This window comes from Phaenicophaeus curvirostris, unplaced genomic scaffold (genome assembly GCF_032191515.1).
Source record: "Phaenicophaeus curvirostris isolate KB17595 unplaced genomic scaffold, BPBGC_Pcur_1.0 scaffold_127, whole genome shotgun sequence".
In the NCBI taxonomy this organism is placed as follows: domain Eukaryota; kingdom Metazoa; phylum Chordata; class Aves; order Cuculiformes; family Cuculidae; genus Phaenicophaeus; species Phaenicophaeus curvirostris.
In genome coordinates this window covers 236,881-264,835 of record NW_027206748.1, presented here as the reverse complement: position 1 = coordinate 264,835, position 27,955 = coordinate 236,881, and the positions used below count along the sequence as shown (strand labels likewise).

Here is a 27,955-nt window from a genome sequence, read left to right as displayed (position 1 = left end):
ACGTTTAAAGGACCGAGGCGGCCGCCTGCAGCGCCTGCTCCTCGCAGAGACACCCCCCCCCCCCAACCCTGCTTTTGGGGCCCCCCCCCCCGGGCTGCACGGGGGCCCCCCCCGTCCCCCAAGCAGCCCCCGCGGCGATGGTGACGGTAGGAGCTGGGGGGGGGGGGGATGGGGAGGTGGATGGGGGGGGTGGGGGGTGGGAGCCCAGCACCCCCCTCCCAGCACCCCCTATGCCCCCCCCCCCATCCCTGCATCCCCCCCCTTATTCCTGCCCCCCCCCATGTCCCCATGTGTGCGTGTGACACGCTTGCTGGGAGCCACACGCGTGTGCATCACGGGGACATGGATGTGCATGGGGGGGGGTGGCATCTATGAGGGGACACGGGTGTCCCCCATGTGTGTCCCCCCCCCCATCAAAATGCTCCTGGTGTCACCGTCACACGCGTGTGCGCAGCAGCAAGGGGCCTGCACACGCGTGTGCATCACGGGGACACGGATGTGCATGCGGGGGGGTGGGGCGTGTGGCATCTATGAGGGGACACGGGTGTCCCCCATGTGTGTCCCCCCCCCATCAAATTGCTCCTGGTGTCACCGTCACACGCGTGTGTGTCCTCGCACACGCCCAGGGCCACCCCCCTCCCCCCTTAGCGTGTGGGCGCGGGCACACGCGTGTGGCAGCCTGACACACGGACGCGCGCGCGTGTGGCCCCGCAGAGGAGGTGTCCGTGTGTCCGTCCGTCCATCCCTCCATCCCTATCATCCCTAAATCCCATTTTTCTCAATTGGATTTAGGGATTTTCGGCTTCCGAGTCCCTCGCTGCTCGTTTTTTGGGGGGGCTGTGGCCGCCCCGCTGAGGGACACGGACGGACAGAGGGACAAACCCCCTCTCCTGTGGGCCCCCCCCAGACCCCTTGACCCCCCAGGCACCCCCCCCCCAAAAAAAAAGACCCATGGATGCAGATCCCCTGCCCCCCCCTCTCTGCAGCCCCTGGGGAGTTGGGGTGGGGGGGGGCACCCCAGGCCGTGGCTGGTGGCCCCGGGTGTCCCGTCTCCTGGTGACAAAGTCCCATTGTCCCCCGGGACCGGGGGGGGGGGCGGAGGGGGGGGAGGCTCCCCTGGACAATGGGGGATTTATCCCCGCGGGGAGGGGGCGGCCGGGGGGGACCCAAGGCCTTGGGGACCCCAAACTCCCCGCTGTCCCCGTGGTTCCGATGGCCCTGGTGTCCCCACTGTCCCCTCACTTGTCCCCTGGACCCCAGTGTCCCTGTCCCCCTGCTGATCCCCCAGCCCCAGTGTCCCCCCAGGTGTCCCCACGACCCCAGTGTCCCCCTAGGTGTCCCCAGGACCCTGGTGTCCCTGTCCCCTCACTTGTCCCCAGGACCCTCGTGCCCCTGTCCCCTCACTTGTCCCCACGACCCCAGTGTCCCTGTCCCCTCACTTGTCCCCAGGACCCCAGTGTCCCTGTCCTCCTGCTGTTCCCCCAGCCCCAGTGTCCCCCCAGGTGTCCCCAGGACCCTGGTGTCCCTGTCCCCTCACTTGTCCCCAGGACCCCAGTGTTCCTGTCCTCCTACTGATGCTCCAGGACCCCAGTGTCCCCCCAGGTGTCCCGCTAGGTGTCCCCAGGACCCTGGTGTCCCTATCCTCCTGCTGATCCCCCAGCCCCAGTGTCCCCCCAGGTGTCCTCACGACCCCAGTGTCCCCCTAGGTGTCCCCAGGACCCTGGTGTCCCTGTCCCCTCACTTGTCCCCAAGACCCCAGTGTCCCTGTCCTCCTGCTGATCCCCCATCGTTTCAATGTCTCTGGTGTCCCTGTCCCCTCACTTGTCCCCAGGGCCCTAGTGTCCCTGTCCCCCTGCTGATCCCCCAGCCCCAGTGTCCCCCCGCTGATCCCCCAGCCCCAGTGTCCCCCCAGGTGTCCCCAGGACCCTGGTGCCCCTGTCCCCTCACTTGTCCCCAGGACCCCAGTGTCCCTGTCCTCCTACCGGTCCTCCAGGACCCCAGTGTCCCCCTAGGCGTCCCCAGGACCCCGGTGTCCCTCTCCCCTCACTTGTCCCCAGGACCCCGGTGTCCCTGTCCTCCTGCTGATCCCCCAGCCTCAGTGTCCCCCCAGGTGTCCCCAAGACCCCAGTGTCCCTGTCCTCCTGCTGTCCCCCAGCCCCAGTGTCCCCCCAGGTGTCCCCAGGACCCCGGTGCCCCTGTCCCCTCACTTGTCCCCTGGACCCTGGTGCCCCTGTCCCCTCACTTGTCCCCACAACCCCAGTGTCCCTGTCCCCAAGCTGTTCCCCCAGCCCCAGTGTCCCCCCAGGTGTCCCCACGACCCCAGTGTCCCCCTAGGTGTCCCCAGGACCCCGGTGTCCCTGTCTCCTCACTTGTCCCCAGGACCCTGGTGTCCCTATCCTCCTCCTGATCCCCCAGCCCCAGTGTCCCCCCAGGTGTCCCCAAGACCCCAGTGCCCCTGTCCCCTCACTTGTCCCCAAGACCCCAGTGTCCCTGTCCCCCTGCTGTTCCCTCAACCCCAGTGACCCTGCAGGTGTCCCCAGGACCCCATTGTCCCCTCACTTGTCCCTAGGACCCCACTGTCCCTCTCCTCCTGCTGTTCCCCCAGCCCCAGTGTCCCCCCAGGTGTCCCCAAGACCCCAGTGCCCCTGTCCCCTCACTTGTCACCAAGACCCCAGTGTCCCTGTCCCCCTGCTGTTCCCTCAACCCCAGTGACCCTGCAGGTGTCCCCAGGACCCCATTGTCCCCTCACTTGTCCCCAGGAGCCCAGTGTCCCCTTCCTCCTGCTGTCCCCATGCTGGGGACCCCCTGGTGACCCCCGCGCGTCCCCTCAGCAGATCCTGAGCGCGGTGGAGGCGCAGGCTCCCAGCCCCGCGGGGTCCTCGGGCTGCGGCCCCGTCGCCGTGGTCCCCAACGGGCCCCCCCCGGCCCCCCCGGCCGCCGACGACAGCAAAACCAACCTCATCGTCAACTACCTGCCCCAGAGCATGAGCCAGGAGGAGCTGAGGAGCCTCTTCGGGAGCCTCGGGGACATCGAGTCCTGCAAGCTCGTCCGCGACAAGGTCACCGGTACGGGACAGGGGGGACGGGACACGGCCGATGGGACGTGGGACAAGGGGCAAGGGACATGGGGACATGGGACATGGGGAGATGGGACGTGGGATATGGGACATGGGGAGATGGGACGTGGGGAGATGGGATGTGGGACAAGGGGCAAGGGACATGGGGAGATGGGACGTGGGACATGGGACATGGGGAGATGGGACGTGGGGAGATGGGACGTGGGACATGGGACGTGGGGAGATGGGACGTGGGACATGGGACATGGGGAGATGGGACGTGGGACATGGGACGTGGGGAGATGGGACGTGGGGAGATGGGACGTGGGGAGATGGGACGTGGGACATGGGACATGGGGAGATGGGACGTGGGGAGATGGGACGTGGGACATGGGGAGATGGGACGTGAGATATAGGACATGGGGAGATGGGACATGGGGAGATGGGACGTGGGGAGATGGGACGTGGGACATGGGGAGATGGGACGTGGGACAAGGGGCAAGGGACATGGGGAGATGGGACGTGGGACATGGGACATGGGGAGATGGGACGTGGGGAGATGGGACGTGGGGAGATGGGACGTGGGGAGATGGGACGTGGGACATGGGACATGGGGAGATGGGACGTGGGGAGATGGGACGTGGGACATGGGACATGGGGAGATGGGACATGGGGAGATGGGACGTGGGACATGGGGAGATGGGACGTGGGATATGGGACATGGGGAGATGGGACGTGGGGAGATGGGACATGAGATATGGGACGTGGGGAGATGGGACGTGGGACATGGGACATGGGGAGATGGGACGTGGGGAGATGGGACGTGGGACATGGGACATGGGGAGATGGGACGTGGGGAGATGGGACGTGGGACATGGGGAGATGGGACGTGAGATATAGGACATGGGGAGATGGGACATGGGGAGATGGGACGTGGGGAGATGGGACGTGGGACATGGGGAGATGGGACGTGAGATATAGGACATGGGGAGATGGGACATGGGGAGATGGGACGTGGGGAGATGGGACGTGGGACATGGGGAGATGGGACGTGGGACAAGGGGCAAGGGACATGGGGAGATGGGACGTGGGACATGGGACATGGGGAGATGGGACGTGGGGAGATGGGACGTGGGGAGATGGGACGTGGGGAGATGGGACGTGGGACATGGGACATGGGGAGATGGGACGTGGGGAGATGGGACGTGGGACATGGGACATGGGGAGATGGGACATGGGGAGATGGGACGTGGGACATGGGGAGATGGGACGTGGGATATGGGACATGGGGAGATGGGACGTGGGGAGATGGGACATGAGATATGGGACGTGGGGAGATGGGACGTGGGACATGGGACATGGGGAGATGGGACGTGGGGAGATGGGACGTGGGACATGGGGAGATGGGACGTGGGGAGATGGGACGTGGGACATGGGACATGGGGACATGGGACATGGGGAGATGGGACGTGGGACATGGGACATGGGGAGATGGGACGTGGGGAGATGGGACGTGGGGAGATGGGACGTGGGACATGGGGAGATGGGACGTGAGATATAGGACATGGGGAGATGGGACATGGGGAGATGGGACGTGGGACATGGGACATGGGGAGATGGGACATGGGGAGATGGGACGTGGGACATGGGGAGATGGGACGTGGGATATGGGACATGGGGAGATGGGACGTGGGGAGATGGGACATGAGATATGGGACGTGGGGAGATGGGACGTGGGACATGGGGAGATGGGACATGGGGAGATGGAGCTCAAGACATGGGAGATGGGTGATGGGACACAGGCCAATGGGACGTGGGACATGGGGAGATGGGATGTGGGACATGGGGAGATGGGATTTGGGGCATGGGGTGATGGGACGTGGGGAAATGGGATTTGGGACATGGGATGATGGGACGTGGGGAAATGGGATGTGGGGCATGGGGAGATGGGAATGTGGGACATGGGGTGATGGGACATGGGGTGATGGGACATGGGGAGATGGGACATGGGACATGGGGAAATGGGGAGATGGGATGTGGGACATGGGGAGATGGGGATGTGGGACATGGGGTGATGGGACGTGGAGATGGGTGATGGGACACAGGCCGATGGGATGTGGGACATGGGGAAATGGGAAGATGGGATGTGGGACATGGGGTGATGGTATGTGGGGCATGGGGAGATGGGACACGGAGATGGGTGATGGGACATGGGAGACGGGACGTGGGGAGATGGAGAGATAGAACATGGGACATGGGGAGATGGGACATGGGGAGATGGGGCAAGGGACACAGGGAAATGGGATGTGGGGAGATGGGACATGGCACATGGGGAGATGGGTGATGGGACATGGGGAGGTAGGACAGGGCAGATGGGACATGGGAAGATTGGGGTTGTGGGACATGGGGAGATGGGACGTGGGGAAACAGGACAGGGCAGATGGGATGCAGGGACACAGGAAGATGAGAGACAGGAAGAAGAAATATGTAGGACACGAGGATTCATGGGGACTGGGACAGGGATGGGCATGTGGATGGGGTGGTGGGGACAGGGACAACTTCAGGAACCTCTCTGGGGACAGCGGGCCCTGCAAGCTTGACCAGAGGGTCCCTGGTGCAGGGACGTGGGGGCTAGGTGGGACAAAGATGAAGGCAGGATGGAAACGGACCTTGGGGATGGGTGAGGTGGTGCTGGGGACCAGGTGCCAGGGCCACCTCAGGGTGACTCCACGCCCCAGGGCAGAGCCTGGGCTACGGCTTCGTCAACTACGTGGAGGCCGGTGACGCGGACAAGGCCATCAGCACCCTCAACGGCCTCAAGCTGCAGACCAAGACCATCAAGGTGCAGCCCCGGGGTCCCTTGGGAAAGGTGGGGGGACACCAGGGTGGTTGTGGGTCCCTGGGGAGGACTCGTGGGTGGGTGGGAGGGAGCTCTGGCACCTGGATGCTGAGGTCTCCAGGGCTGACCCACCCCTGCCAGGTGTCCTACGCCCGGCCCAGCTCAGCCTCCATCCGTGACGCCAACCTCTACGTGAGCGGCCTCCCCAAGGCCATGGGGCAGAAAGAGATGGAGCAGCTCTTCTCCCAGTACGGCCGCATCATCACCTCCCGCATCCTCATCGACCAGGTCACAGGTGCGCCCGGACGCGGCCCCTCACCTGGACACCTCGACACCTGGGTCCCCTGAGGGGATCTGGAGGGGGTTCCTTGGAAACCTGGGTCCCCTGGGGAGGTCTGGAGGGGGTTCCTTGGGCACCTGGGTCCCCTGAGGGGATCTGGAGGGGGTTCCTTGGAAACCTGGGTCCCCTGGGGAGGTCTGGAGGGGGTTCCTTGGGCACCTGGGTCCCCTGAGGGGATCTGGAGGGGGTTCCTTGGACACCTGGGTCCCCTGAGGGGATCTGGAGGGGGTTCCTTGGACACCTGGGTCCCCTGAGTGGGTCTAGGGGGTGTTCCTTGGACACCTGGGTCCCCTGAGGGGATCTGGAGGGGGTTCCTTGGACACCTGGGTCCCCTGAGTGGGTCTAGGGGGTGTTCCTTGGACACCTGGGTCCCCTGGGGGGTCTGGGGAAGGGTACCTTGGACACCTATGTCCCCTGGGGGTGTCTGGGTGGGTTTCTTGGGCACCTGGGTCCCCTGGGGAGGTCTGGAGGGGGTTCCTTGGACACCTGGGTCCCCTGAGTGGGTCTTTGGGGGGAGTTCCTTGGGCACCTATGTCCCCTGAGGGTGTCTGGGTGGGTTCCTTGGGCACCTGGGTCCCCTGGGGGGTCTGGGGAAGGGTTCCTTGGACACCTGGGTCTCCTGGGGAGGTCTGGAGGGGGTTCCTTAGACACATGGGTCCCCTGAGTGGGTCTGGGGGGTGTTCCTTGGGCATCTGGGTCCCCTGAGGGGATCTGGGGGGGGTTCCTTGGGCACCTGGGTCCCCTCAGTGGGTCTTGGGGGGCGTTCCTTGGGCAACTGGTTCCCCTGGGTCGGCCTGGGGAAGGGTTCCTTGGACAAATGGGTCCCCTCAGTGGGTCTTGGGGGGGTTCCTTGGTCATCTGGGTCTCCTGAGTGGGTCTAGGGGGAGTTCCTTGGACACCTGGGTCCTCTGGAAGGGTCTAGGGGGTGTTCCTTGGGCACATGGGTCCCCTGAGTGGGTCTTGGGGGGAGTTCCTTGGGCACCTATGTCCCCTGGGGGTGTCTGGGGGGGGTTCCTTGGAAACATGGGTCCCCTGAGGGGATCTGGAGGGGGTTCCTTGGACACCTGGGTCTCCTGGGTGGGTCTGGGGGAGGTTCCTTGGGCACCTGGGTCCCCTGGAGGGGTCTGGGGGTTCCTTCGACACCTGGGGGCATCTGTGGGGGGTTCCTTGGACACCTGTGTCCCCTGGGGGGGTTCCTTGGGCACCTGGGTCCCACAGCAGAGTCTGAGGGCTCCGTCCCCCGGCTGCCTCCCCCGCAGGTGTCTCACGGGGAGTGGGCTTCATCCGCTTCGACAAGCGGGTGGAGGCGGAGGAGGCCGTCCGGGGTCTGCACGGGCAGAAGCCGCTGGGTGCGTCTGAGCCCATCACCGTCAAGTTTGCCAACAGCCCAGGCCAGAAGTCGGGGGGTGCCCTGCTCAGCCTCTGCCCCAGCGCCCGCCGCTACGGAGCCCTGCACCACCCGCCCCAACGCTTCCGGTGAGCCCCGCACCTGCCGAGACCCTGGATGGGGTGGGACATGCCCTGGGAACCAAGCCACCAACAAGGGATGGGCCACCACGGGGCATAGGGACACCCCCAAGGGATGGGGACATCTCAAAGGGATGGGGACATCTCGAAGGGATGGGGCCACCACAGGGCATAGGGACATCTCCAAGGGATGGGGCCACCACGGGGCATAGGGACATCTACAAGGGATGGGGCCACCATGGGGCATAGGGACATCTCAAAGGGATGGGGACTTCTTGAGGGGATGGGGCCAGCACGGGGCATGGGGACATCTTGAAGGGATGGGGACTTCTCGAAGGGATGGGGCCACCACAGGGCATAGGGACATCTCAAAGGGATGGGGCCACCATGGGGCATAGGGACATCTCCAAGGGATGGGGCCACCACGGGGCATAGGGACATCTCCAAGGGATGGGGCCACCACGGGGCATAGGGACATCTCAAAGGGATGGGGGCATCTCCAAGGGATGGGGCCACCATGGGGCATAGGGACATCTTGAAGGGATGGGGACTTCTCGAAGGGATGGGGCCAGCATGGGGCATGGGGACATCTCGAAGGGATGGGGCCACCACAGGGCATAGGGACATCTCGAAGGGATGGGGCCACCACGGGGCATAGGGACATTTCAAAGGGATGGGGACATCTTGAAGGGATGGGGCCACCACGGGGCATAGGGACATCTCAAAGGGATGGGGACATCTTGAAGGGATGGGGCCACCACGGGGCATAGGGACATCTCGAAGGGATGGGGCCACCATGGGGCATAGGGGCATCTCAAAGGGATGGGGACATCTCGAAGGGATGGGGCCACCACGGGGCATAGGGACATCTCAAAGGGATGGGGACTTCTCGAAGGGATGGGGCCAGCACGGGGCATAGGGACATCTTGAAGGGATGGGGCCACCACGGGCCATAGGGACACCCCATCCCCACGTGAACACCCCAGGGAATGGTGCCATCACAGGACGAGGGGACACCCCGTGGCAAAGAGACACGTACATGGGGACACCCCTGTGTCCCCTCTTATGGCCTCTTGTCCCCTCCAGGCTTGACAATTTGCTGAACGTGGCCTACGGCGTGAAGAGGTAAGAGCCCCCTCCACCCCCTCGGCCCCCGTGGCCACCTCTGCACCCCCAGCCCCGTGTCCCCCGTGTCCCCCGGGGATTTGGGGGCGCGGGCGCCCTGACCCCAGGCCAGCTCGCTGTCGCTGCTGCCCAGGTTCTCGCCGTTGGCCATCGAGGCGGTGCCGGGACTGGCCGGCGTGGGGCTCGGGGCCCCCGGGGCCGGCTGGTGCATCTTCGTCTACAACCTGGCGCCCGAGGCGGACGAGAGCGTCCTCTGGCAGCTCTTCGGGCCCTTCGGCGCCGTCACCAACGTCAAGGTCATCCGCGACTTCGCCACCAACAAGTGCAAAGGCTTCGGTTTCGTCACCATGACCAACTACGAGGAGGCGGCCATGGCCATCGCCAGCCTCAACGGCTACCGCCTGGGCGACCGCGTGCTCCAGGTCTCCTTCAAGACCAGCAAACAGCACAAGGCTTGAGCCCCAGCCTGCTGGCCCCCTGGGTCGGGTCCCCTGGTGCCCACCCTGAGCACCAAGGATACCCTGGAGACCATGAAGAGTCCCCCCTGGACACCTGGAGACCCTCTCCATGGGCACCAAGGACACTGTGGGGACGCCCCACGCGGGACACTGTGAGGAGCTTCCCACCCTGGAGACCACGGAGAACTCATCTGGAGACCTTGGGGACCTCCTCCATGGGCACCGAGCGCACTATGGGGACACCCAACGGACAGCCTGGACACTGTGGACACCCAAACCTCTCCCCGAGACACCACGGCCACCCCGAAGACTCCTCTGGTGCCCCGGAGCTCTTGGACGCTGGTGGGGTTTGGAGATGCTGAGGGCACCCCCAAACGTCCACCATACTAGGAAGACTGGGGAACGCCCTGGTGCTCCAAAACCCCAGGAGATCATGAAGAAGCCGGAATATAATTGGGGGGGACACCTCCAAACCCCCCAGGAACACCCTGGGCACGTAGAGGTACCTCAGCGACCCTCAAGAACCTCTGCACTCCTCGGCGTGGATGCCCCCACCCCGGAGAGGTCGTGCACCCCCAAACGAGGAGAAATTTGGGGAGGGGGGGATCCCTCCGGGACCGCGGGCTCGAGTCCTGGGGGGGCACGAGGTTGACTCTGGGGGGTTGTGGATTCGAATCCCGGCTCTGGCTGCTGCCCTGGGGACACCAGAGCCACCCCAGGTTGGGGCCAAGCCTCTCACGCTCTCAGCCTCCTGGTTTTATCCCCATTTCTAGCTTTTTTTTCGGAGGGGGAACTTTTTTTTTGGAGCAAGAACAAACTCTAACAAATAATAAGTGGGCCTGTGCAAACCTCATGAGGTTCAACAAGGTCCTACAGCTGGGTCGGGGCTGGAATCCCTAGTTTCAATCCAGGCTGGGGGATGATGATGGGATCGGGAGCAGCGGGAGGAGAAGGATTTGGGGGGCTGGGGGAGGAGAAGCTCGAGAGGAGCCGGTAACCACGTCCTGGGCTGCATCAGGAGCTCCTCTCTCCTCAGCTGGAGGGTCGGGGCCAGCTCTGGAATCCTCCCCAGGAGGAGGAGATGGAGCTGCTGGAAGGGGCCCAGAGGAGGCTCCGAGGAGGATCCGAGGGCTGGAGAACCTTGTGTAGGAGGACAGGCTGAGAGAGTTGGGGTTGTTCAGCCTGGAGAGGAGAAGGCTCTGAGGAGACCTCATAGTGACCTCCTTGTGCCTGTGGGGCTCCAGGAAAGCTGGGGAGGGGCTGTTTCCAAAGGCTCGTGGTGATGGGATGAGGAGAACGGGTATAAACTGGAGAGGAGCAGATTTAGACTAGAAATAAGGAGGAATTTCTTCACAATGAGAGCGGGGAAGCCCTGGGACAGGTTGCCCAGAGCAGAGGTGGCTGCTCCATCCCTGGAGGGGTTCAAGGCCAGGTTGGATGGAGCTTGGAGCCCCCGATCCCATGGGAGGTGTCCCTGCCCATCGCAGCGGGTTGGAACTGGATGATCTCTAGGGTCCCTTCCAACCCAAACTACGATGATGGCAGTGAGGAGAGCGCCCAGCAAAGCGAACAGCGGCTCCTCGGGAGCGACAACCACAAACTCGTCTATTTTTCTAAGTAAAGAAAAAACAAAACAAACAAAAAAAAACCCTGGCACCCCCAAACCGCCCCAATCCTTCCCAAAACACCTCCAAAAATAGGTAGATTTTGCCTCCCACCAACCTCCTCAGCTCAGTGGGGTCCGTGCTTTGGCTTGAAGGACAGAACCAGCCAAGAACCTTCCTCCATCCCAACAGGCTGAGTCCCCCATAGCAGCCTCATCTTCATCATCATCATCATCATCACCATCACCATCCTATTATTATTATTATTATTATTATTATTATTATTATTATTATTATTATTATTATTATTATTATTATTATTATTGCTGCTGCTGCTGTTACTATTATTATTATTACTATTGGTATTATTGTTTATTTTCTCCGTTGGGATCATTTCTTGCTTCTCAGCGATTTCAGTTCCCGTTTATTTCCAATTCTTCACCAGCTTTCCCCAGCCCTGGGGCCCCCCAAGAACTTCGGGGGCCCCTGGGACACCCCCTCCCCTTCCTCCCCACCCCGATCCTCCTGCGTGTCGTGCCCGTTCGCAGCTTCTTGTAGTTTTTAACTTCTTAATGTAAAGATTTATGGCTCCCCCATCGCCTGTGTGTGCGCACATCCCTGGGAATGGGGGGGATCCACCTCAACCCCCCCTTCCCTGAGGTCTGACCCCTCCTAGGGTGGCTCCTGGGGACCCAGACACCCCCAGTTTGATTGGGGGGGCCCCCAGTTCCATAGCAATAAGAGCTGCACCCCAAGAGTTTTTTTTGGGGGGGGGGGGCTTCCTTGGCCCCCGCTGTTTGTCTGGGGGGACCCAACACGGGGACCGAAGCTCCCGCGTGCGAACAGGACTCTTTGTACTTTTCATGGCAGAAAGAATAAAAATATCGAATACATTTCAGAAAATGGACTTGGGGGTCTGTTCCTGCGGGGAGAGGGAGGGATGGTTAGAGAGAAAGAGGGAGAGGGAGGCAGAAAGAAGCTGGAAAACATCCTGGGTAGGTCTGAAAGAGCCGCAGTATCCGTGGTTTTCACTCCATTTGACTTGTTTTCACTCATTTTCATAGAATCATAGAATCACCAGGTTGGAAAAGACCTCTTGGATCATCAAGTCCAACCATTTTGACTCCTTTTCACTCATCTTGACTCCTTTTCACTCATTTTCATTCATTTTGACTCTTTTTCACTCATTTTGGCTAGTTTTTATTTGTTTTTTTCTCATTTTGACTAATTTATTTGCCTGTTTCACTAATTTAAAACCATTTTCACTCGCTTTTGAGATATTTCATCCCGTTTTCACTTATTTTCACTTATTTTTTCACTCTTTTCCACTAGTTCCCAGTGTTTTTCACCACCACCCCCCGCCATGGCCTCCAGCGCCCCCCAAACCACCCAATTTCACCCCAAAACAAAAAGAGACGCCACTCCCGCTCTAGCTGAGTCCGTTTAATACCCCCACGGCACCTCCCAGCCCCGCCGGGGGCCCAGGATTGGGGGGGGAAGGGAAGAGTTGGGGGGGCACCCTGGGAGACCCCCAAATTGGGGATCCCCCGGACCCCCCATCAGGTTCGGAGACGCCAAACCTCGACTGAGAGACCCCCCGAGGCTGCGGCCACCACGTCGCCCTCCACGCTGACCTGGGGGGACAAAGGATGGAAAGTAGGGGTGGGGGGCACCTCCAAACCCCCCCGTCCCCGCAGGGACCCCCCCGAGCTCCTGGAGATACAGGGGATGCAGAAACACGTGTGGGGAGGGGGCTGTTTTGGGGTATCTGGGGCTGTTTTGGGGCCGTTCAGGTGTGTTTGAGGCTGTTTTGAGGCTATTTTGGGGTGTTTGGGGCCATTCTGGTGTGTTTGAGGCTGTTTTGAGGGTATTTTGGGGTGTTTGGGGCCGTTTTGGGGCTGTTCTGGTGAATCTGCGGCAGTTTCGGGATGTTCTGGGAGCATTTTGGTGGCCGTTTTGGGGTATTTGGCGCCGTTTTCGTGAGTTTTGGGGTGTTTGGGGCTGTTCTGGAGTGTTTGGGGCCATTCTAGGGGTTTAGGGGGCTGTTCTGGTGCGTTTGGGGGCATTTTCAGGTGTTTGGGTGGGTGTTTTGGGTTTGTCTGGGGCTGTTTTCATGTGTTTTGGGGGCCCTTCTGGGGTATTTCAGACCATTTTCAGTGTTTGGGGCCGTTTTGGGGGTTTAGGGGGCATTTTCGGGTGTTTATGGGGGTGTTTTGGGTTTGTCTGGGGTGATTTTGGACTCTCTGGCGCCGTTTTGGGGCTGTTTTCAAGCGTCTGGGAGTGTTTTGGGGTGTTTGGGGCCATTTTCGTGTGTTTGGGGATCATTTCGGGTATTTTGGGGACGTTTTGGGGCTGTTCTGGTGAATCTGCGGCAGTTTTGGGATGTTCTGGGAGCGTTTTGGGGTATTTTGGGGGCCGTTTGGGGGTATTTGGCACCATTTTCATGAGTTTCGGGGTATCTGGGGCCATTTTGGGGCCGTTCTGGAGTGTTTGGGGCCGTTTTGGGGGCTTAGGGGGCATTTTCAGGTGTTTAGGGGGGTGTTTTGGGTTTGTCTGGGGCCGTTTTCATGCGTTTTGGGGGTCCTTTTGGGGTGTTTCAGGCCATTTTTGGTGTTTGGGGCCATTTTGGGGTGTTTGGGGAGCATTTGGGGGTGTCTTGGGGCCATTTTGGGGGTTTAAGGGGCTGTTCTGGTGCATTTGGGGGCGTTTTGGGGTGTTTGGGTGGGTGTTTTGGGTTTGTCTGGGGCCGTTTTCATGTGTTTCGGGGGGCCTTTTGGGGTGTTTCAGGCCATTTTCGGTGTTTGGGGCCGTTTTGGGGTGTTTGGGGACCATTTGGGGGTGTTTTGGGGCCATTCTGGGGGCTTAGGGGGCATTTTCGGGTGTTTAGGGGGGTGTTTTGGGTTTGTCTGGGGCGATTTTGGACTCTCTGGCGCCGTTTCGGGGCTGTTTTCAAGCGCCTGGGAGCGTTTTGGGGTGTTTGGGGCCATTTTCGTGTGTTTGGGGATCACTTTGGGTATTTTGGGGACGTTTTGGGGGCCGCTCTGGTGTGCTCGGGGCTGTTTTGGGGTATTTGGGGGGGTGTTTGGGGTCTGTCTGGGGCCATTTTGGGGTCTTCGGGGCCGTTTTGAGGTGTCTGGGAGTGTTTTGAGGCCGTTTTCGCGTGTTTTGGGGGCCATTTTGGGGTGTTTAGGGCCATTTCGCGTGTTTTGCGGGCCGCCTCTGCTCACCCCGTTGAGGACATCGTCGTGGGTCCAGGAGCAGATGGTGCGGGGGGGGTCGGTTGGGACGTGGATCTGCTGAGCCCCCCCCCCCAGGGTCAGCTGGGACCCCCAGCCCAGCCAAGGAGCCCCCCCCCTCACCAACAAGCCCCCCTCCCCATCCCAATGAAGCCACCCCAGCCCAGTGTGGCCCCCCCCCCTCAAGCCAAATGTGCCTCCCCCATACCCAGCGTGGCCCCCCCAATCCAACAAGCCCCCCCTCCATGTGCTGCCCCCAACAAGAACCCCCCCAGACCAACAAAGAACCCTCCCAGATGGATGGAGGCCCCCCCCCAGTCCCCATCTCGAGCACCCCCAGCCCAGTATAGGACCCCCCTCAAGCCAAATGTGGCCCCCCCAGCCCAGTTTAGGACCCCCCTCAAGCCAAATGTGGCCCCCCCCAGCCCAGTGTGGCCCCCCCAAACCAACAAGCCCCCCCTCCGTGTGCTGCCCCCAACAAGAACCCCCCCAGACCAACAAAGAACCCTCCTAGATGGATGGAGGCCCCCCCCCAGTCCCCATCTCGAGCACCCCCAGCCCAGTATAGGACCCCCCTCAAGCCAAATGTGGCCCCCCCCCAGCCCAATATGGCCCCCCCAATCCAACAAGCCCCCCCTCCATGTGCTGCCCCCAACAAGAACCCCCCCAGACCAACAAAGAACCCTCCCAGATGGATGGAGGCCCCCCAAGTCCCCATCTCGAGCACCCCCAGCCCAGTATAGGACCCCCCTCAAGCCAAATGTGGCCCCCCCCAGCCCAATATGGCCCCCCCAATCCAACAAGCCCCCCCTCCATGTGCTGCCCCCAACAAGAACCCCCCCAGACCAACAAAGAACCCTCCCAGATGGATGGAGGCCCCCCCCCGTCCCCATCTCGAGCACCCCCAGCCCAGTATAGGACCCCCCTCAAGCCAAATGTGGCCCCCCCAGCCCAGTTTAGGACCCCCCTCAAGCCAAATGTGGCCCCCCCCCACCCCAGTATGGCCCCCCCAATCCAACAAGCCCCCCCTCCATGTGCTGCCCCCAACAAGAACCCCCCCAGACCAACAAAGAACCCTCCCAGATGGATGGAGGCCCCCCAAGTCCCCATCTCGAGCATCCCCAGCCCAGTACAGGACCCCCCTCAAGCCAAATGTGGCCCCCCCCACCCCAGTATGGCCCCCCCAAACCAACAAGCCCCCCCTCCGTGTGCCGCCCCCCAAGAAGAGCCCCCTCCAGCCCAACAGAGAACCCTCCCAGACCAATGGGGACCCCCCCAGCCCCAGCGAGAGCCCCCCCAGCCCAGTATGGACCCCTCCTTCAAGCCCAGTGTGCCCCCCCCACCCCACCCCCAGGTGCCCCCCCTGGCCCCACGTGCCCCCCCACCCGCAGCGTGTGGTCGGTCGAGGTGGTGTAGAGGGACCCCAGCGAGTGCCAGAGCCCCGTGATCTGCAGCCGGTGCCCCACGTCGAAGACCTTGGGGGGGAGGGCAAAAAATGGGGTGTCAGGGGGTGGGGGGCACCCCACCCGAATCCTCAGACCTGCCTGGGACCCCCAAACCCAACGAAGAATCCCTCAAATGCTGGGACCCCCCCCAAATTCATCTTGGGAGCCTGCTCTGAGACCTCCCCACAGATCCCCTTTGGACGCCCCCAAACATACCTTGAGACCCCCCCAAAAATCCCCTTCACACACCCCAAACCCGCCTTGGGAGCCCAAATCCTCCTGGGACCCCCCAAACCTGCCCCAGGACACCCCAAACCCATCTTGGGAGCGCCTCAAACCAGCCCTAGGACCCCCAAATCTGCCCTAAGACCCCCCCAAATCACCCTGAGACCCCCAAACTCATGTTGAGAGCCCCTCAAACCAGCCATAGGACCCCCAAACCTACCACACAACCCCCCCAAATCCCCCTCACTCATCTCGGGAGCCCCTCAAACCAGCCCTAGCACCTCCAAACCTGCCCCACGACACTCCCACATCCCCCTGGGACCCCCCAATTCCTCTTGGAAGCCCCTCAAACCAGCCCTACCACCTCCAAACCTGCCCCAGGACACCCCCAAATCCCTCTAGGATACCCCAAACTCATCTTGGGAGCCCCTCAAACCAGCCCTAGGACCCCCAAAACCCACTGCAGGACCCCCCAGATCCCCCTGGGACCCCCAAACTCATCTTGGGAGCCCCTCAAACCAGCCCTAGCACCTCCAAATCTACTGCACGACCCCCCAGATCCCTCTCACTCATCTCGGGAGCCCCTCAAACCAGCCCTAGCACCCCCAAACCTGCCCCAGGACACCCCCAAATTCCCCTAGGATACCCCAAACTCATCCTGTGAGCCCCTCAAACCAGCCCTAGCACCCCCAAACCCACCGCAGGACACCCCAAATCCCCCGGGACCCCCTCACTCATCCTGGGAGCCCCTCAAACCAGCCCTAGCACCTCCAAATCTGCTGCACGACCCCCCACATCCCTCTCACTCATCTTGTGAGCCCCTCAAACCAGCCCTAGCACCCCCAAACCCACCGCAGGACACCCCAAATCCCACTGGTACCCCCACACTCATCTTAGGAGCCCCTCAAACCAGCCCTAGCACCTCCAAACCTGCCCCAGGACGCCCCCAAATTCCCCTAGGATACCCCAAACTCATCTTGGGAGCCCCTCAAACCAGCCCTAGCACCTCCAAACCTGCCCCAGGACGCCCCCAAATTCCCCTAGGATACCCCAAACTCATCCTGTGAGCCCCTCAAACCAGCCCAAGCACCCCCAAAACCCACTGCAAGACCCCCCAAATCACCCTGAGACCCCCAAACTCATGTTGAGAGCCCCTCAAACCAGCCCTAGCACCTCCAAACCTGCCCCAGAACACCCCCAAATCCCCCTAGGATACCCCAAACTCATCTTGGGAGCCCCTCAAACCAGCCCTAGGACCCCCAAAACCCACTGCAGGACCCCCTAGATCCCCCTGGGACCCCCAAACTCATCTTGGGAGCCCCTCAAACCAGCCCTAGCACCCCCAAACCCACCGCAGGACCCCCCAAATCCCCTTGGAACCCCCAAACTCATCTTGGAAGCCCCTCAAACCAGCCCTAGCATCCCCAAACCTGCCCCAGGACACCCCCAAATTCCCCTAGGATACCCCAAACTCATCCTGTGAGCCCCTCAAACCAGCCCTAGCACCCCCAAACCCACCGCAGGACACCCCAAATCCCCCGGGACCCCCTCACTCATCCTGGGAGCCCCTCAAACCAGCCCTAGCACCTCCAAATCTGCTGCACGACCCCCCACATCCCTCTCACTCATCTTGTGAGCCCCTCAAACCAGCCCTAGCACCCCCAAACCCACCGCAGGACACCCCAAATCCCACTGGTACCCCCAAACTCATCTTGGGAGCCCCTCAAACCAGCCCTAGCACCTCCAAACCTGCCCCAGGACACCCCCAAATCCCCCTAGGATACCCCAAACTCATCTTGGGAGCCCCTCAAACCAGCCCTAGGACCCCCAAACCCACTGCAGGACCCCCCCAAACCCATCTTGGGGTACCTCCCCCCCCAGTTCCTCACCCGGGCGGGTTGGAAGGTGCCGTTGGTGTTGGCGAAGACGCAGACGCGGCCGTGGCTGTCGCCGGCCCAGAGCTGCGCCCCGCGGTACGACATGGTGACGATGTAGCTCTCCAGCTGGGGGGGGACACAAAAAAATGGGGTGCAGGGGGTTTTGGGGGGGGCACAGGCTTCGGGGGGGCAAATGGGGATGGGGGGGCAAACAGGGACTGGGTGGAAAGGGGGGGAATGAGGGTGGAAAGGGGTAGAACGGGGCGGGAACCATGGGGTTTGAGGGGGGTCATCTAGGTTTTGGGGAGCCTCCACCTCACTTTTGGGGGACCCCCATTCTCCTTGGGTTTTGGAGAGCCCCCATCCCATTTTCAGGGGAGCTTCTGTTCCCCCTTGGGTTTTAGGGAGCCCCCACCCTGGTTTTGGGGAGAGACTACGTCCCCTTTGAGTTTCAGGGAGCCCCCACCCTGGTTTCAGGGGAGCCCCCACCTCCACTAGCTTTTGGGGAGCCCCCATCCCACTCAAGGTTTTAGGGAGCTCACGTTCCCCCCCTGGGTTTTGAGGGAGCCCTCATCCCATTTTTGGAGAACCCCTATTCTCCTTGGGTTTTGGGGAGCCCCCAATCCTGTTTTGGGGGAGCCCCCATCCCACTCATGGTTTTAGGGAGCTCCTGTTCCCCCTTGGGTTTTGGGGAGACCCCATTCCCCCTGGGTTTCAGGGGAGCCCCCACCCCAGTTTTGGGTGACCCCCATTCTCCTTGGGTTTTGGAGAGACCCCACCCCATTTTCAGGAGAGCCCCCACCTCCAAAAGCTTTTGGGGAGCCCCCACCCCATTTTCAGGAGAGCCCCCACCTCCAACAGCTTTTGGGGAGCCCCCAACCCAGTTTTGGGGGAGCCCCCATCCCACTCTCAGTTTTACGGAGCTCCCGTTCCCCCCTGGGGTTTGGAGAGACCCTGGTCCCCCTGGGTTTTGGGGGAGCCCTCACCCCAGCTTTGGGGGACCCCCATTCTCCTTGGGTTTTGAGGAGCCCCATCCCAGTTTTAGGGGAGCCCCCATTCCCCCTCAGTTTTGGGGGAGCCCCCATACTCCCTGTTTTGGGGGCCACCGTCCCAGTTTTGGGGGAGCCCCCATCTCCCCTCTTTTGGGGAGCCCACAACCCAGTTTTGGAGGAGCCCCCATTCCCCCTGGGTTTTGGGGAGCCCTCAATGCAGTTTTGGGGAGCCCCCATTCCCCCTGGGTTTTGGGGAGCCCTCAATGCAGTTTTGGAGGAGCCCCCATTCCCCCTGGGTTTTGGGGAGCCCTCAATGCAGTTTTGGGGAGCCCCCATTCCCCCTGGGTTTTGGGGAGCCCTCAATGCAGTTTTGGAGGAGCCCCCATTCCCCCTGGGTTTTGGGGAGCCCTCAATGCAGTTTTGGGGAGCCCCCATTCCCCCTGGGTTTTGGGGAGCCCTCAATGCAGTTTTGGGGAGCCCCCATTCCCCCTGGGTTTTGGGGAGCCCTCAATGCAGTTTTGGGGTGTCCCCATTCCCCCTGGGTTTTGGGGAGCCCTCAATGCAGTTTTGGGGAGCCCTCAACGCAGTTTTGGGGGAGCCCCCATTCCCCCTGGGTTTTGGGGAGCCCTCAATGCAGTTTTGGGGAGCCCTCAACCCAGTTTTGGAGGAGCCCCCATTCCCCCTGGGTTTTGGGGAGCCCCCAACCCAGTTTTGGGGGAGCCCCCATTCCCCCTAGGTTTTGGGGAGCCCCCATTCCCCCTGGGTTTTGGGGAGCCCTCAATGCAGTTTTGGGGAGCCCCCATTCCCCCTGGGTTTTGGGGAGCCCTCAACGCAGTTTTGGGGGAGCCCCCATTCCCCCTGGGTTTTGGGGAGCCCTCAATGCAGTTTTGGGGAGCCCTCAATGCAGTTTTGGGGGAGCCCCCATTCCCCCTGGGTTTTGGGGAGCCCTCAATGCAGTTTTGGGGAGCCCTCAATGCAGTTTTGGGGTGTCCCCATTCCCCCTGGGTTTTGGGGAGCCCTCAATGCAGTTTTGGGGAGCCCTCAACGCAGTTTTGGGGGAGCCCCCATTCCCCCTGGGTTTTGGGGAGCCCCCAACCCAGTTTTGGGGGAGCCCCCATTCCCCCTGGGTTTTGGGGAGCCCTCAACCCAGTTTTGGGGGAGCCCCCAACCCAGGTTTGGAGGAGCCCCCATTCCCCCTGGGTTTTGGGGGAGCCCTCAACGCAGTTTTGGGGGAGCCCCCATTCCCCCTGGGTTTTGGGGAGCCCTCAACGCAGTTTTGGGGGAGCCCCCATTCCCCCTGGGTTTTGGGGAGCCCTCAACGCAGTTCTGGGGGAGCCCCCATCGTTCCCATCTTCGGGAGCCTCCGCTCTGCTTTCAGGAGAGCCTCTACCTCCCCCTGGGTTTGAGGAATCCTAGCCCTAGTTTTGCGGGAGCCCCTGTCTCCCCCCCCCCAGGGTTTCGGGGAGCCCCCAGGTTTCGGGGACCCCCCCTTAGGCACCTGCAGGCGCTGCAGGACGCTGTTGGCTCGGCGATCGAAGACCACGAGGGTTCTGTCCTCGCTGCCCGAGACGATGAGGCGCTCGTCGGCCGCCAGGGCCAGGACGGCGCTGGCGTGGGGCTTGTAGCTTCGCACCAGCGCCTGCGCGGCTGCCAGCGAGCGGGGGTCACCGGGGGGGGGCCCCCCAAAATCCAGGGACCCCCCCCCCCCCACCAAAACCCACTGGGACCCACCTCGCGGGTCGTAGATGGTGACGGTTTTGTCGTAGGTGCCGGTGACGAGGACGTCGGGGAGGTACGAGAGGCAGAGCACGGCCGCCTTCCCCCTGCGTGAGGAAAGAGGGGGGGCTCAGGGGGAACCCCAAAACCAGATAGGGACCCCAAAACCAGGCAGGGACCCCCCCCCCGCTAAACCCACTGGGATGTCAAAGCCGCTGGGTTCCACCCAAACCTTCCCCAGGGAGCGCCCCAAACGAGCTGGGAATCCCTTCAAACGCACCCCGGGAACCCCCAAACCCAGCCTAGGGCACCCCCAAATCCTAAAACCCCTTTAAATGCACCTTGGGATCCCCCAAACCCAGCCTAGGGCACCCCCAAATCCTAAAACCCCTTTAAATGCACCTTGGGATCCCCCAAACCCAGCCTAGGGCACCCCCAAATCCTAAAACCCCTTTAAATGCACCTTGGGATCCCCCAAACCCAGCCTAGGGCACCCCCAAATCCTAAAACCCCTTTAAATGCACCTTGGGATCCCCCAAACCCAGCCTAGGGCACCCCTAAATCCTAAGACCCCTTTAAATGCACCTTGGGATCCCCCAAACCCAGCCTAGGACCCCCCCTAAACAAGCCCTGGGACCCCCAAACCCAGCCTAGAGCACCCCCAAACCCTAAGACCCCTCTAAATCCACCTTGGGATCCCCCAAACCCAGCCTAGGGCACCCCCAAATCCTAAGACCCCCCCCCCAAGTCCACCTTGGGATCCCCCAGACCCAGCATAGGACCCCCCCTAAACAAGCCCTGGGACCCCCAAACCCAGCCTAGAGCACCCCCAAACCCTAAGACCCCTCTAAATCCACCTTGGGATCCCCCAAACCCAGCCTAGGGCCCCCCCTAAACAAGCCCTGGGACCCCCAAACCCAGCCTAGAGCACCCCCAAAGCCTAAGACCCTTCTAAATTCACCTTGGGATCCCCCAAACTCAGCCTAGGGCACCCCCAAATCCTAAAACCCCTTTAAATGCACCTTGGGATCCCCCAAACCCAGCCTAGGACCCCCCCTAAACAAGTCCTGGGACCCCCAAACCCAGCCTAGAGCACCCCCAAAGCCTAAGACCCTTCTAAATTCACCTTGGGATCCCCCAAACCCAGCCTAGGGCACCCCCAAATCCTAAGACACACCCCCCCTCCTCAAGTCCACCTTGGGATCCCCCAGACCCAGCCTACGACCCCCCCTAAACAAGTCCTGGGACCCCCAAACCCAGCCTAGAGCACCCCCAAGCCCTAAGACCCCTCTAAATCCACCTTGGGATCCCCCAAACCCAGCCCAGAACCCCCCCTAAACAAGCCCTGGGACCCCCAAACCCAGCCTAGAGCACCCCCAAACCCTAAGACCCCCCTAAATCCACCTTGGGACCCCCCAAACCAGCCCTAAAACCCCCCAAGCCCACCCTGGGAATCCTCTTGACCAGCCCTGGGACCCCCAAACCCAGCCTAGTACCCTCACACACCAGCCCTGAGACCCCAAAACCCATCCCCAGGGCACCCCCAAATCCTGAAATCCCTTCAAACCCACCCCACGTCCCCCAGATCTGCCCTGGGACCAGCAAACCCACCCTGGGAACCCCTAAACCCTCCCTAGGACCCCCCAAATCCATCGTGGGAACCCCAAAGCAGCCTTGGGGCACCCCAAACCCTCCTCAGGACCCCCAAACTCTCCTCAAGACCCCCCCCCAAATCCATCTGGAACCCCTACACTCTCCCTAGGACCGCCCCAAACCCTCCTCAGGATCACCCCCAAACCCATGCGGAATCCCTAAACTCTACCTAGGACCCCCCCAGATCCATACAGGGAACCCCAAAGCAGACTTGGGGGACCCCCAAACCCTCCTCAGTACCCCCAAACCCTCCTCAGGACAGCCCCAAACCCACCTGGAACCCCTAAACTCTCTCTGGGGCCACCCAGCTCTGCCCTGGGACCCCTCAAATCCACCCTAGGGCACCCCCAAATCCTGAGACCCCTTCAAACCCACCCCAAGCCCCCTAAATCATTCCTAGGACCCCCCCAGATCCACACAGGGAACCCCAAAGGAGCCTTGGGGGACCCCCAAACCCTCCTCAGGACCCCCAAACCCTCCTCAGGATGCCCCCAAACCCATCTGGAACCCCTAAACTCACCCTGGGGCCACCCAGCTCTGCCCTGGGACCCCTCAAATCCAGCCTAGGACCTTCAAACCCACGCCGGGAGCCCCAAAACTCCCTCAGGGCCCCCCAACAATCCCCTCCTGGTTACCTGATCTCCCCGATCTGCTGCCCCTCGGCCGCCAGGTCCCACAGCTTCACGGTGCTGTCCCAGGAGCCCGAGCAGACCCTGTGCTCGTGGGACGCCAGGCACCAGACCCAGCCCTGCCGGGAGAGCCCCCACCGCTCCCAAATCTGCTCCGGGACCCCCAAAAATGAGAGGGAAGGGGGTAAAGGCTGTGCCCCCCCACCCCCACAAAAAAAACCTCGTGGGTCCCGTTGCGCTCGGTGCCCAGCACCTTCACCAGGACCTTCCCCGGCGCCCGGCCGAGCTCCCGCAGGTCCCACAGGTTCACGTTGCGGTCACGGGCGCCTGAAATGCAAAGGGTGCCCCCCTAGCAGGGGGAAAAAAAGGGGGGTCAGGGGAATTGGGGGTCCCCCCCAAGTGTTGGGGACCCTCCCGAAGCATTGGGGAGCCCTCCAAAGCTCTGCAGGAGAATGGAGTTGATGGAGATGAAGTGGCTCTCGTCCACGGAAATGAAAAAGGGGGAGTCAGGAGGAGGCAGAGCGGGGTCACGGGGAGCTGGGGACACCCCCAAACCATTGGGGGGACCCCCAAAGCATTAGGGACCCCCTCAAAGCATTGGGGATCCCTCCAAAGCTCTGCAGGAGAATACAGAATGATGGAGATGAAGTGGCTCTCGTCCAGGAGAATGAAAAGGGGGGATCGGGGGGGCCAGAGGGAGGCAGAGAGGGAGCTGGGGACCCCCCCAGATCATTGGGGGGACCCCCAAAGCACTGGGGAGCCCCTCAAAGCTTTGGGAATCCCTCCAAAGCTCTGCAGGAGAATACAGAATGACGGAGATGAAGTGGCTCTCGCCCATGGAAATGAAAAAGGGGGAGTCAGGAGGAGGCAGAGGGGGGTCACGGGGAGCTGGGGACCCCCCCCAAATCATTGGAGGGACCCCCAAAGCGCTGGGGAGCCCCCTTGTCCTCCAGCACAAAGGCAGAGTTGATGGAGGTGAAGAAACCCGTGTTCAGAGAGAAGAAAGGGGGGGGCTCAGAGGAGAGATGGAGGGAGCAGGGGGAGACAGGGAGAGCTGGGGACCCCCCCAAAGCATTGGGGACCCCTCCAAAGCTCTGGGGACCCCCCCCTGCCCACCTGCAGCAGGAGGACGGAGTCGACAGAGGCGAAGTGCCCCTCGTCGAGCGAGAAGTGCTCCATGGGGGCCCCCCCGCCCCCCCAGCGCTCCAGGTGCTCCTCCAGGTCCACGCAGGCAGCCGAGCAGTCGAACCCCTCATCTAGGGGGGACACACACACAGAAGTGGGGGGGTCAGGGGGGCCCCAAAGCCATTGGGGGGGTATTTAGGGCACTCAAGGTGTTGGGGGGGGGTCCCAACTGGCCCTGTGGCCATGGCAGAGTTGGGGAAAATGAGGGGTTGGGGGGGGGTTCAAAACGTGTGGGGAAGGGCCTGGGGTCCCCAACCCACCATGGGGGAAGGTTTTGGGGGTCCCTGATGGGCTGAGGGGAACCAGAGCCCCCCCACTTGCACCCCCCACAAATCCCTCCCCAGCTTCCCACATTCCAGGGTTGGGAATGGGCTGGGGTCTCCAAGAAGCCCTTGGGGAAGGTTTTGGGGGTCCCTGATGCGCTGAGGGGAACCGGAGCCCCCCCTGTGCCCCCCACTCCCCCCTAAACACCCACATTCCAGGGTTGGAAAGGGGCTGCGTGTGCAGGGAAGTGGCTGGGGTCCCCAACTGGCTCTTAGCGAAGGTTTTGGGGGTCCCTGATGCGCTGAGGGGAACCAGAACCCCCCCAGCTCCCCATTTCCCTCCCCAACTTCCCACATTCCGCGGTTGGGAAGTGGCTGCAGGTGCGGGGGCTGCAGGTGCTGGGGCAAAAAGAAGCTGCAGGAAGGTTTTGGGGGGTCTCTGGTACCCTGAGGGGAAACTGAGCCCCCCATTTACACCCCCAGCTCCCCATTTCCTTCCCCAGCTTCCCAAATTCCAAGGTTGGGAAGCGACTGCGGGCGCAGGAAAAGAAGGGGCTGCAGGTGCAGGAGCAAGAAGAGGTTGCAGGAAGGTTTTGGGGGTCCCTGATGAGCTTGAGGGGAACCAAAGCCCCCCCGTGCCCCCCCCCCCAGCTCCCCATTTCCCTCCCCAGCTTCCCACATTCCAGGATTAGGAAGGGGCTGCAGGTGAAGGGGCTGCAGGTGCAGGGGAAGAAGGGGCTGCAGGTGCAGGGGAAGAAGGGGCTGCAGGTGCAGGGGAAGAAGGGGCTGCAGGTGCAGGGGAAGGGGGCTGCAGGTGCAGGGGAAGGGGGCTGCAGGTGCAGGGGAAGGGGGCTGCAGGTGCAGGGGAAGGGGGCTGCAGGTGCAGGGGAAGGGGGCTGCAGGTGCAGGGGGTGCAGGTGCAGGGAAGGGGCTGCAGGTGAAGGGCAAGAAGGGGCTGCAGGTGCAGGGCAAGAAGGGGCTGCAGGTGCAGGGCAAGAAGGGGCTGCAGGTGCAGGGGCTGCAGGTGCAGGGGCTGCAGGTGCAGGGGCTGCAGGTGCAGGGGCTGCAGGTGCAGGGGCTGCAGGTGCAGGGGCTGCAGGTGCAGGGGCTGCAGGTGCAGGGGCTGCAGGTGCAGGGGCTGCAGGTGCAGGGGCTGCAGGTGCAGGGGCTGCAGGTGCAGGGGCTGCAGGTGCAGGGGCTGCAGGTGCAGGGAAGGGGCTGCAGGTGAAGGGGGTGCAGGTGAAGAAAAGAGGCTGCAGGTGCAGGGGCTGCGGGGGAAGGGGAAGAAGGGGGTGCAGGTGCAGGGGAAGGGGGCTGCAGGTGCAGGGGAAGGGGGCTGCAGGTGCAGGGGAAGGGGGCTGCAGGTGCAGGGGAAGGGGGCTGCAGGTGCAGGGGAAGGGGGCTGCAGGTGCAGAGGGTGCAGGGGAAGGGAAGGGGCTGTAGGTGAAGGGCTGCAGGTGCAGGGGCTGCAGGTGAAGGGGAGGAAGGGGCTGCAGGTGCAGGGGCAGAAGGGGCTGCAGGGGCTGCAGGCGCGGGGAAGGGGCTGCAGGCACGGGGAAGGGGCTGCAGGTGTATAGGGTGCAGGTGCAGGGCAGAGGGTGCAGGGCAGGGGGTGCAGGGCAGGGGGTGCAGGGCAGGGGGTGCAGGGCAGGGGGTGCAGGGGAAGAAGGGAAAGGGGGCTACAGGTGCAGGGGGTGCAGGTGCAGGGGCTGCAGGGGAAGGGGCTGCAGGGGCTGCAGGGGCTGCAGGGGAAGGGGAAGAGGCTGCAGGCGAGTTTTGGGGCTCCCTGATGCACTGAGGGGAACCGAAGCCCCCTCCTGACCCCCCACCCCCATCCCCCCCTCAATCCCCCTCGCACCTTGGAGCACGGGGAAGGGGCCCCGGGCGCAGCGCTGCAGGCGCAGCCTCCATGCGACGGCGTCGCGGGCCACGGCGCGCAGGGTGCGGCAGACGCGGGGCAGGACCCCCCGCACCTCGCGAGCCCCCAGGAACCCGCAAATGCGCAGCAGCAGCTCCAGCGGCAGCGCCAGCAGCCCCCCCCCCGCCGCCGAAACCCCCCCGACCCCCACGGGGGACGACAACGGGGGGGACCCCGCTTCCTGCGAGGGGCTGGGGGGGCGGTCCTGGGGAGCTGGGGGGGCCCCCTCCATGGCTGGGGTGGGGGCGAGGGGAGCAGCTCAGACCCCAGTACCAGCCCCTCCCTCACCAATCAGCTTGAGGACCCCCCACCCCACCCCAAAACCCCTTTACCGACCCCCCCCGCCTCCCCAGAGCCCCTCCCCAAGCCGCTAGGGAGCCCCCAGACCCCCCGTACCAGTGCGGAGCCCCCCCCAGAGCCGCTAGGGAGCCCCCAGCCCCCCCGTACCGGTGCGGAGCCCCCCCAGAGCCGCTAGGGAGCCCCCAGACCCCCCGTACCGGTGCGGAGCCCCCCCAGACCCCTCCCCGTGCCGCTATAGAGCCCCCAGACCCCCCGTACCGGTGCAGAGCCCCCCCAGAGCCTCTAGGGAGCCCCCAGACCCCCGTACCGGTGCGGAGCCCCCCCAGAGCCCCTCCCCGTGCCGCTAGGGAGCCCCCAGACCCCCTGTACAGGTGCGGAGCCCCCCCAGACCCCTCCCCGTGCCGCTATAGAGCCCCCAGACCCCCCGTACCGGTGCGGAGCCCCCCGGCCCGAGCCCCTTCCGGCCGCCACGCCCCGGCCAATGGGAGCGCGCGGCGGCCGTGACGTCATCGGGGCGCGCCGGAAGGGAAACCACGTGGGGAGTGGAGGGGGGGGAACTGGGATGGAGTTGGGGGGGAACTGGGATGGAGAAAGGGGGGAACTGGGATGGAGAAAGGGGGGAACTGGGATGGAGATAGGGGGAACTGGGATGAAATGGGGGGGGAAACTGGGAGGAGAAAGGGGGGGAAACTGGGATGAACAGGAGGGGAACTGGGATGAACAGGAGGGGAACTGGGATGGAGATGGGGGAACTGGGATGAAATGGGGATGAACTAGGGAGATCTAGGGTGAACTGGGATGAATGGGGGGGAACTGGGATGAATGGGGGGGAAACTGGGATGAATGGGGGGGAAACAGATGAATAGGGGGGAAACTGGGATGAATGGGGGGGGAACTGGGAAGAAGATGAGATGAAAATGGGGGGAAACTGGGATGAATGGGGAGGGAACTGGGATGAATGGGGGGGAAACTGGGATGAATGGGGGGGGAAACAGATGAATGGGGGGAGAAACTGGGATGAATGGGAGGGAAACTGGGATGAATGGGGAGGGAACTGGGATGAAATGGGGGGAAACTGGGAAGAAGATGAGATGAAGATGGGGGGAACTGGGATGAACGGGGGGAACTGGGATGAAATGGGGGGAAACTGGGATGAACTGGGATGAACTGGGGATGAACTAGGGAGATCTAGGGTGAACTGGGATGAATGGGGGGGGAAACTGGGATGAATGGGGGGGGAAACTGGGATGAATGGGGGGGGAAACTGGGATGAATGGGGGGGAAAGTGGGATGAATGGGGGGGAAAGTGGGATGAATGGGGGGGGAAACTGGGATGAATGGGGGGGAAAGTGGGATGAATGGGGGGGAAATGGGATGAATGGGGGGAAACTGGGATGAATGGGGGGGGAAAGTGGGATGAAATGGGGGGGAAACTGGGAAGAAGATGAGATGAAGATGGGGGGAAACTGGGATGAACGGGGGAAACTGGGAAGAGAAAGAGGGGGAAACTGGGAGGGGAAAGGGGGACTGGGATGGAGATGGGGGGAACTGGGATGAACTGGAGGGAACTGGGAGGGGAAGGGGGGGAACTGGGATGAACTGGAGGGGGAACTGGGATGAACTGGGG

General features: G+C 62.7%; 2 protein-coding genes across 2 annotated transcripts; one reads left to right on the top strand and one right to left on the bottom strand.

Moving 5' to 3' along the window:
* The first annotated feature begins 137 nt into the window (after nt 1-137).
* Nucleotides 138-9,320, top strand: ELAVL3 (ELAV like RNA binding protein 3). The gene is made up of 7 exons (XM_069882405.1): nt 138-146; nt 2,835-3,066; nt 5,795-5,898; nt 6,037-6,190; nt 7,495-7,711; nt 8,789-8,827; nt 8,940-9,320. Exons 1-7 carry the CDS (start codon nt 138-140, stop codon nt 9,283-9,285), a joined length of 1,101 nt encoding a protein of 366 aa, XP_069738506.1. The 3' UTR covers nt 9,286-9,320.
* Nucleotides 9,321-12,317: 2,997 nt separating this feature from the next.
* FBXW9 (F-box and WD repeat domain containing 9) lies at nt 12,318-26,810 on the bottom strand. The gene is made up of 11 exons (XM_069882391.1): nt 26,759-26,810; nt 25,969-26,262; nt 23,779-23,918; nt 22,883-23,011; nt 22,669-22,781; nt 20,396-20,487; nt 20,163-20,311; nt 17,685-17,798; nt 15,511-15,600; nt 14,117-14,182; nt 12,318-12,523 (listed from the first exon to the last, which is right to left on the bottom strand). The coding sequence occupies exons 2-11, from the start codon at nt 26,258-26,260 to the stop codon at nt 12,449-12,451; spliced, it is 1,260 nt and encodes a 419-aa protein (XP_069738492.1). The 5' UTR covers nt 26,261-26,262; nt 26,759-26,810; the 3' UTR covers nt 12,318-12,448.
* Between the last annotated feature and the right edge of the window lie 1,145 nt (nt 26,811-27,955).

Bases quoted from the DNA above. Each gene is read 5' to 3' on its own strand.
- ELAVL3 (XM_069882405.1), top strand. The intron at 5,899-6,036 runs GTGCAGCCCCGG...CACCCCTGCCAG, and splicing joins TGCAGACCAAGACCATCAAG to GTGTCCTACGCCCGGCCCAG. The intron at 6,191-7,494 runs GTGCGCCCGGAC...CCTCCCCCGCAG, and splicing joins CCTCATCGACCAGGTCACAG to GTGTCTCACGGGGAGTGGGC.
- FBXW9 (XM_069882391.1), bottom strand. From the start codon at position 26,260: ATGGAGGGGGCCCCCCCAGCTCCCCAGGACCGCCCCCCCAGCCCCTCG. The intron at 20,488-22,668 runs GTAACCAGGAGG...TTCCTCACGCAG, and splicing joins CAGCAGATCGGGGAGATCAG to GGGGAAGGCGGCCGTGCTCT. The intron at 15,601-17,684 runs GTGAGGAACTGG...CTCCCCCCCAAG, and splicing joins GCACCTTCCAACCCGCCCGG to GTCTTCGACGTGGGGCACCG.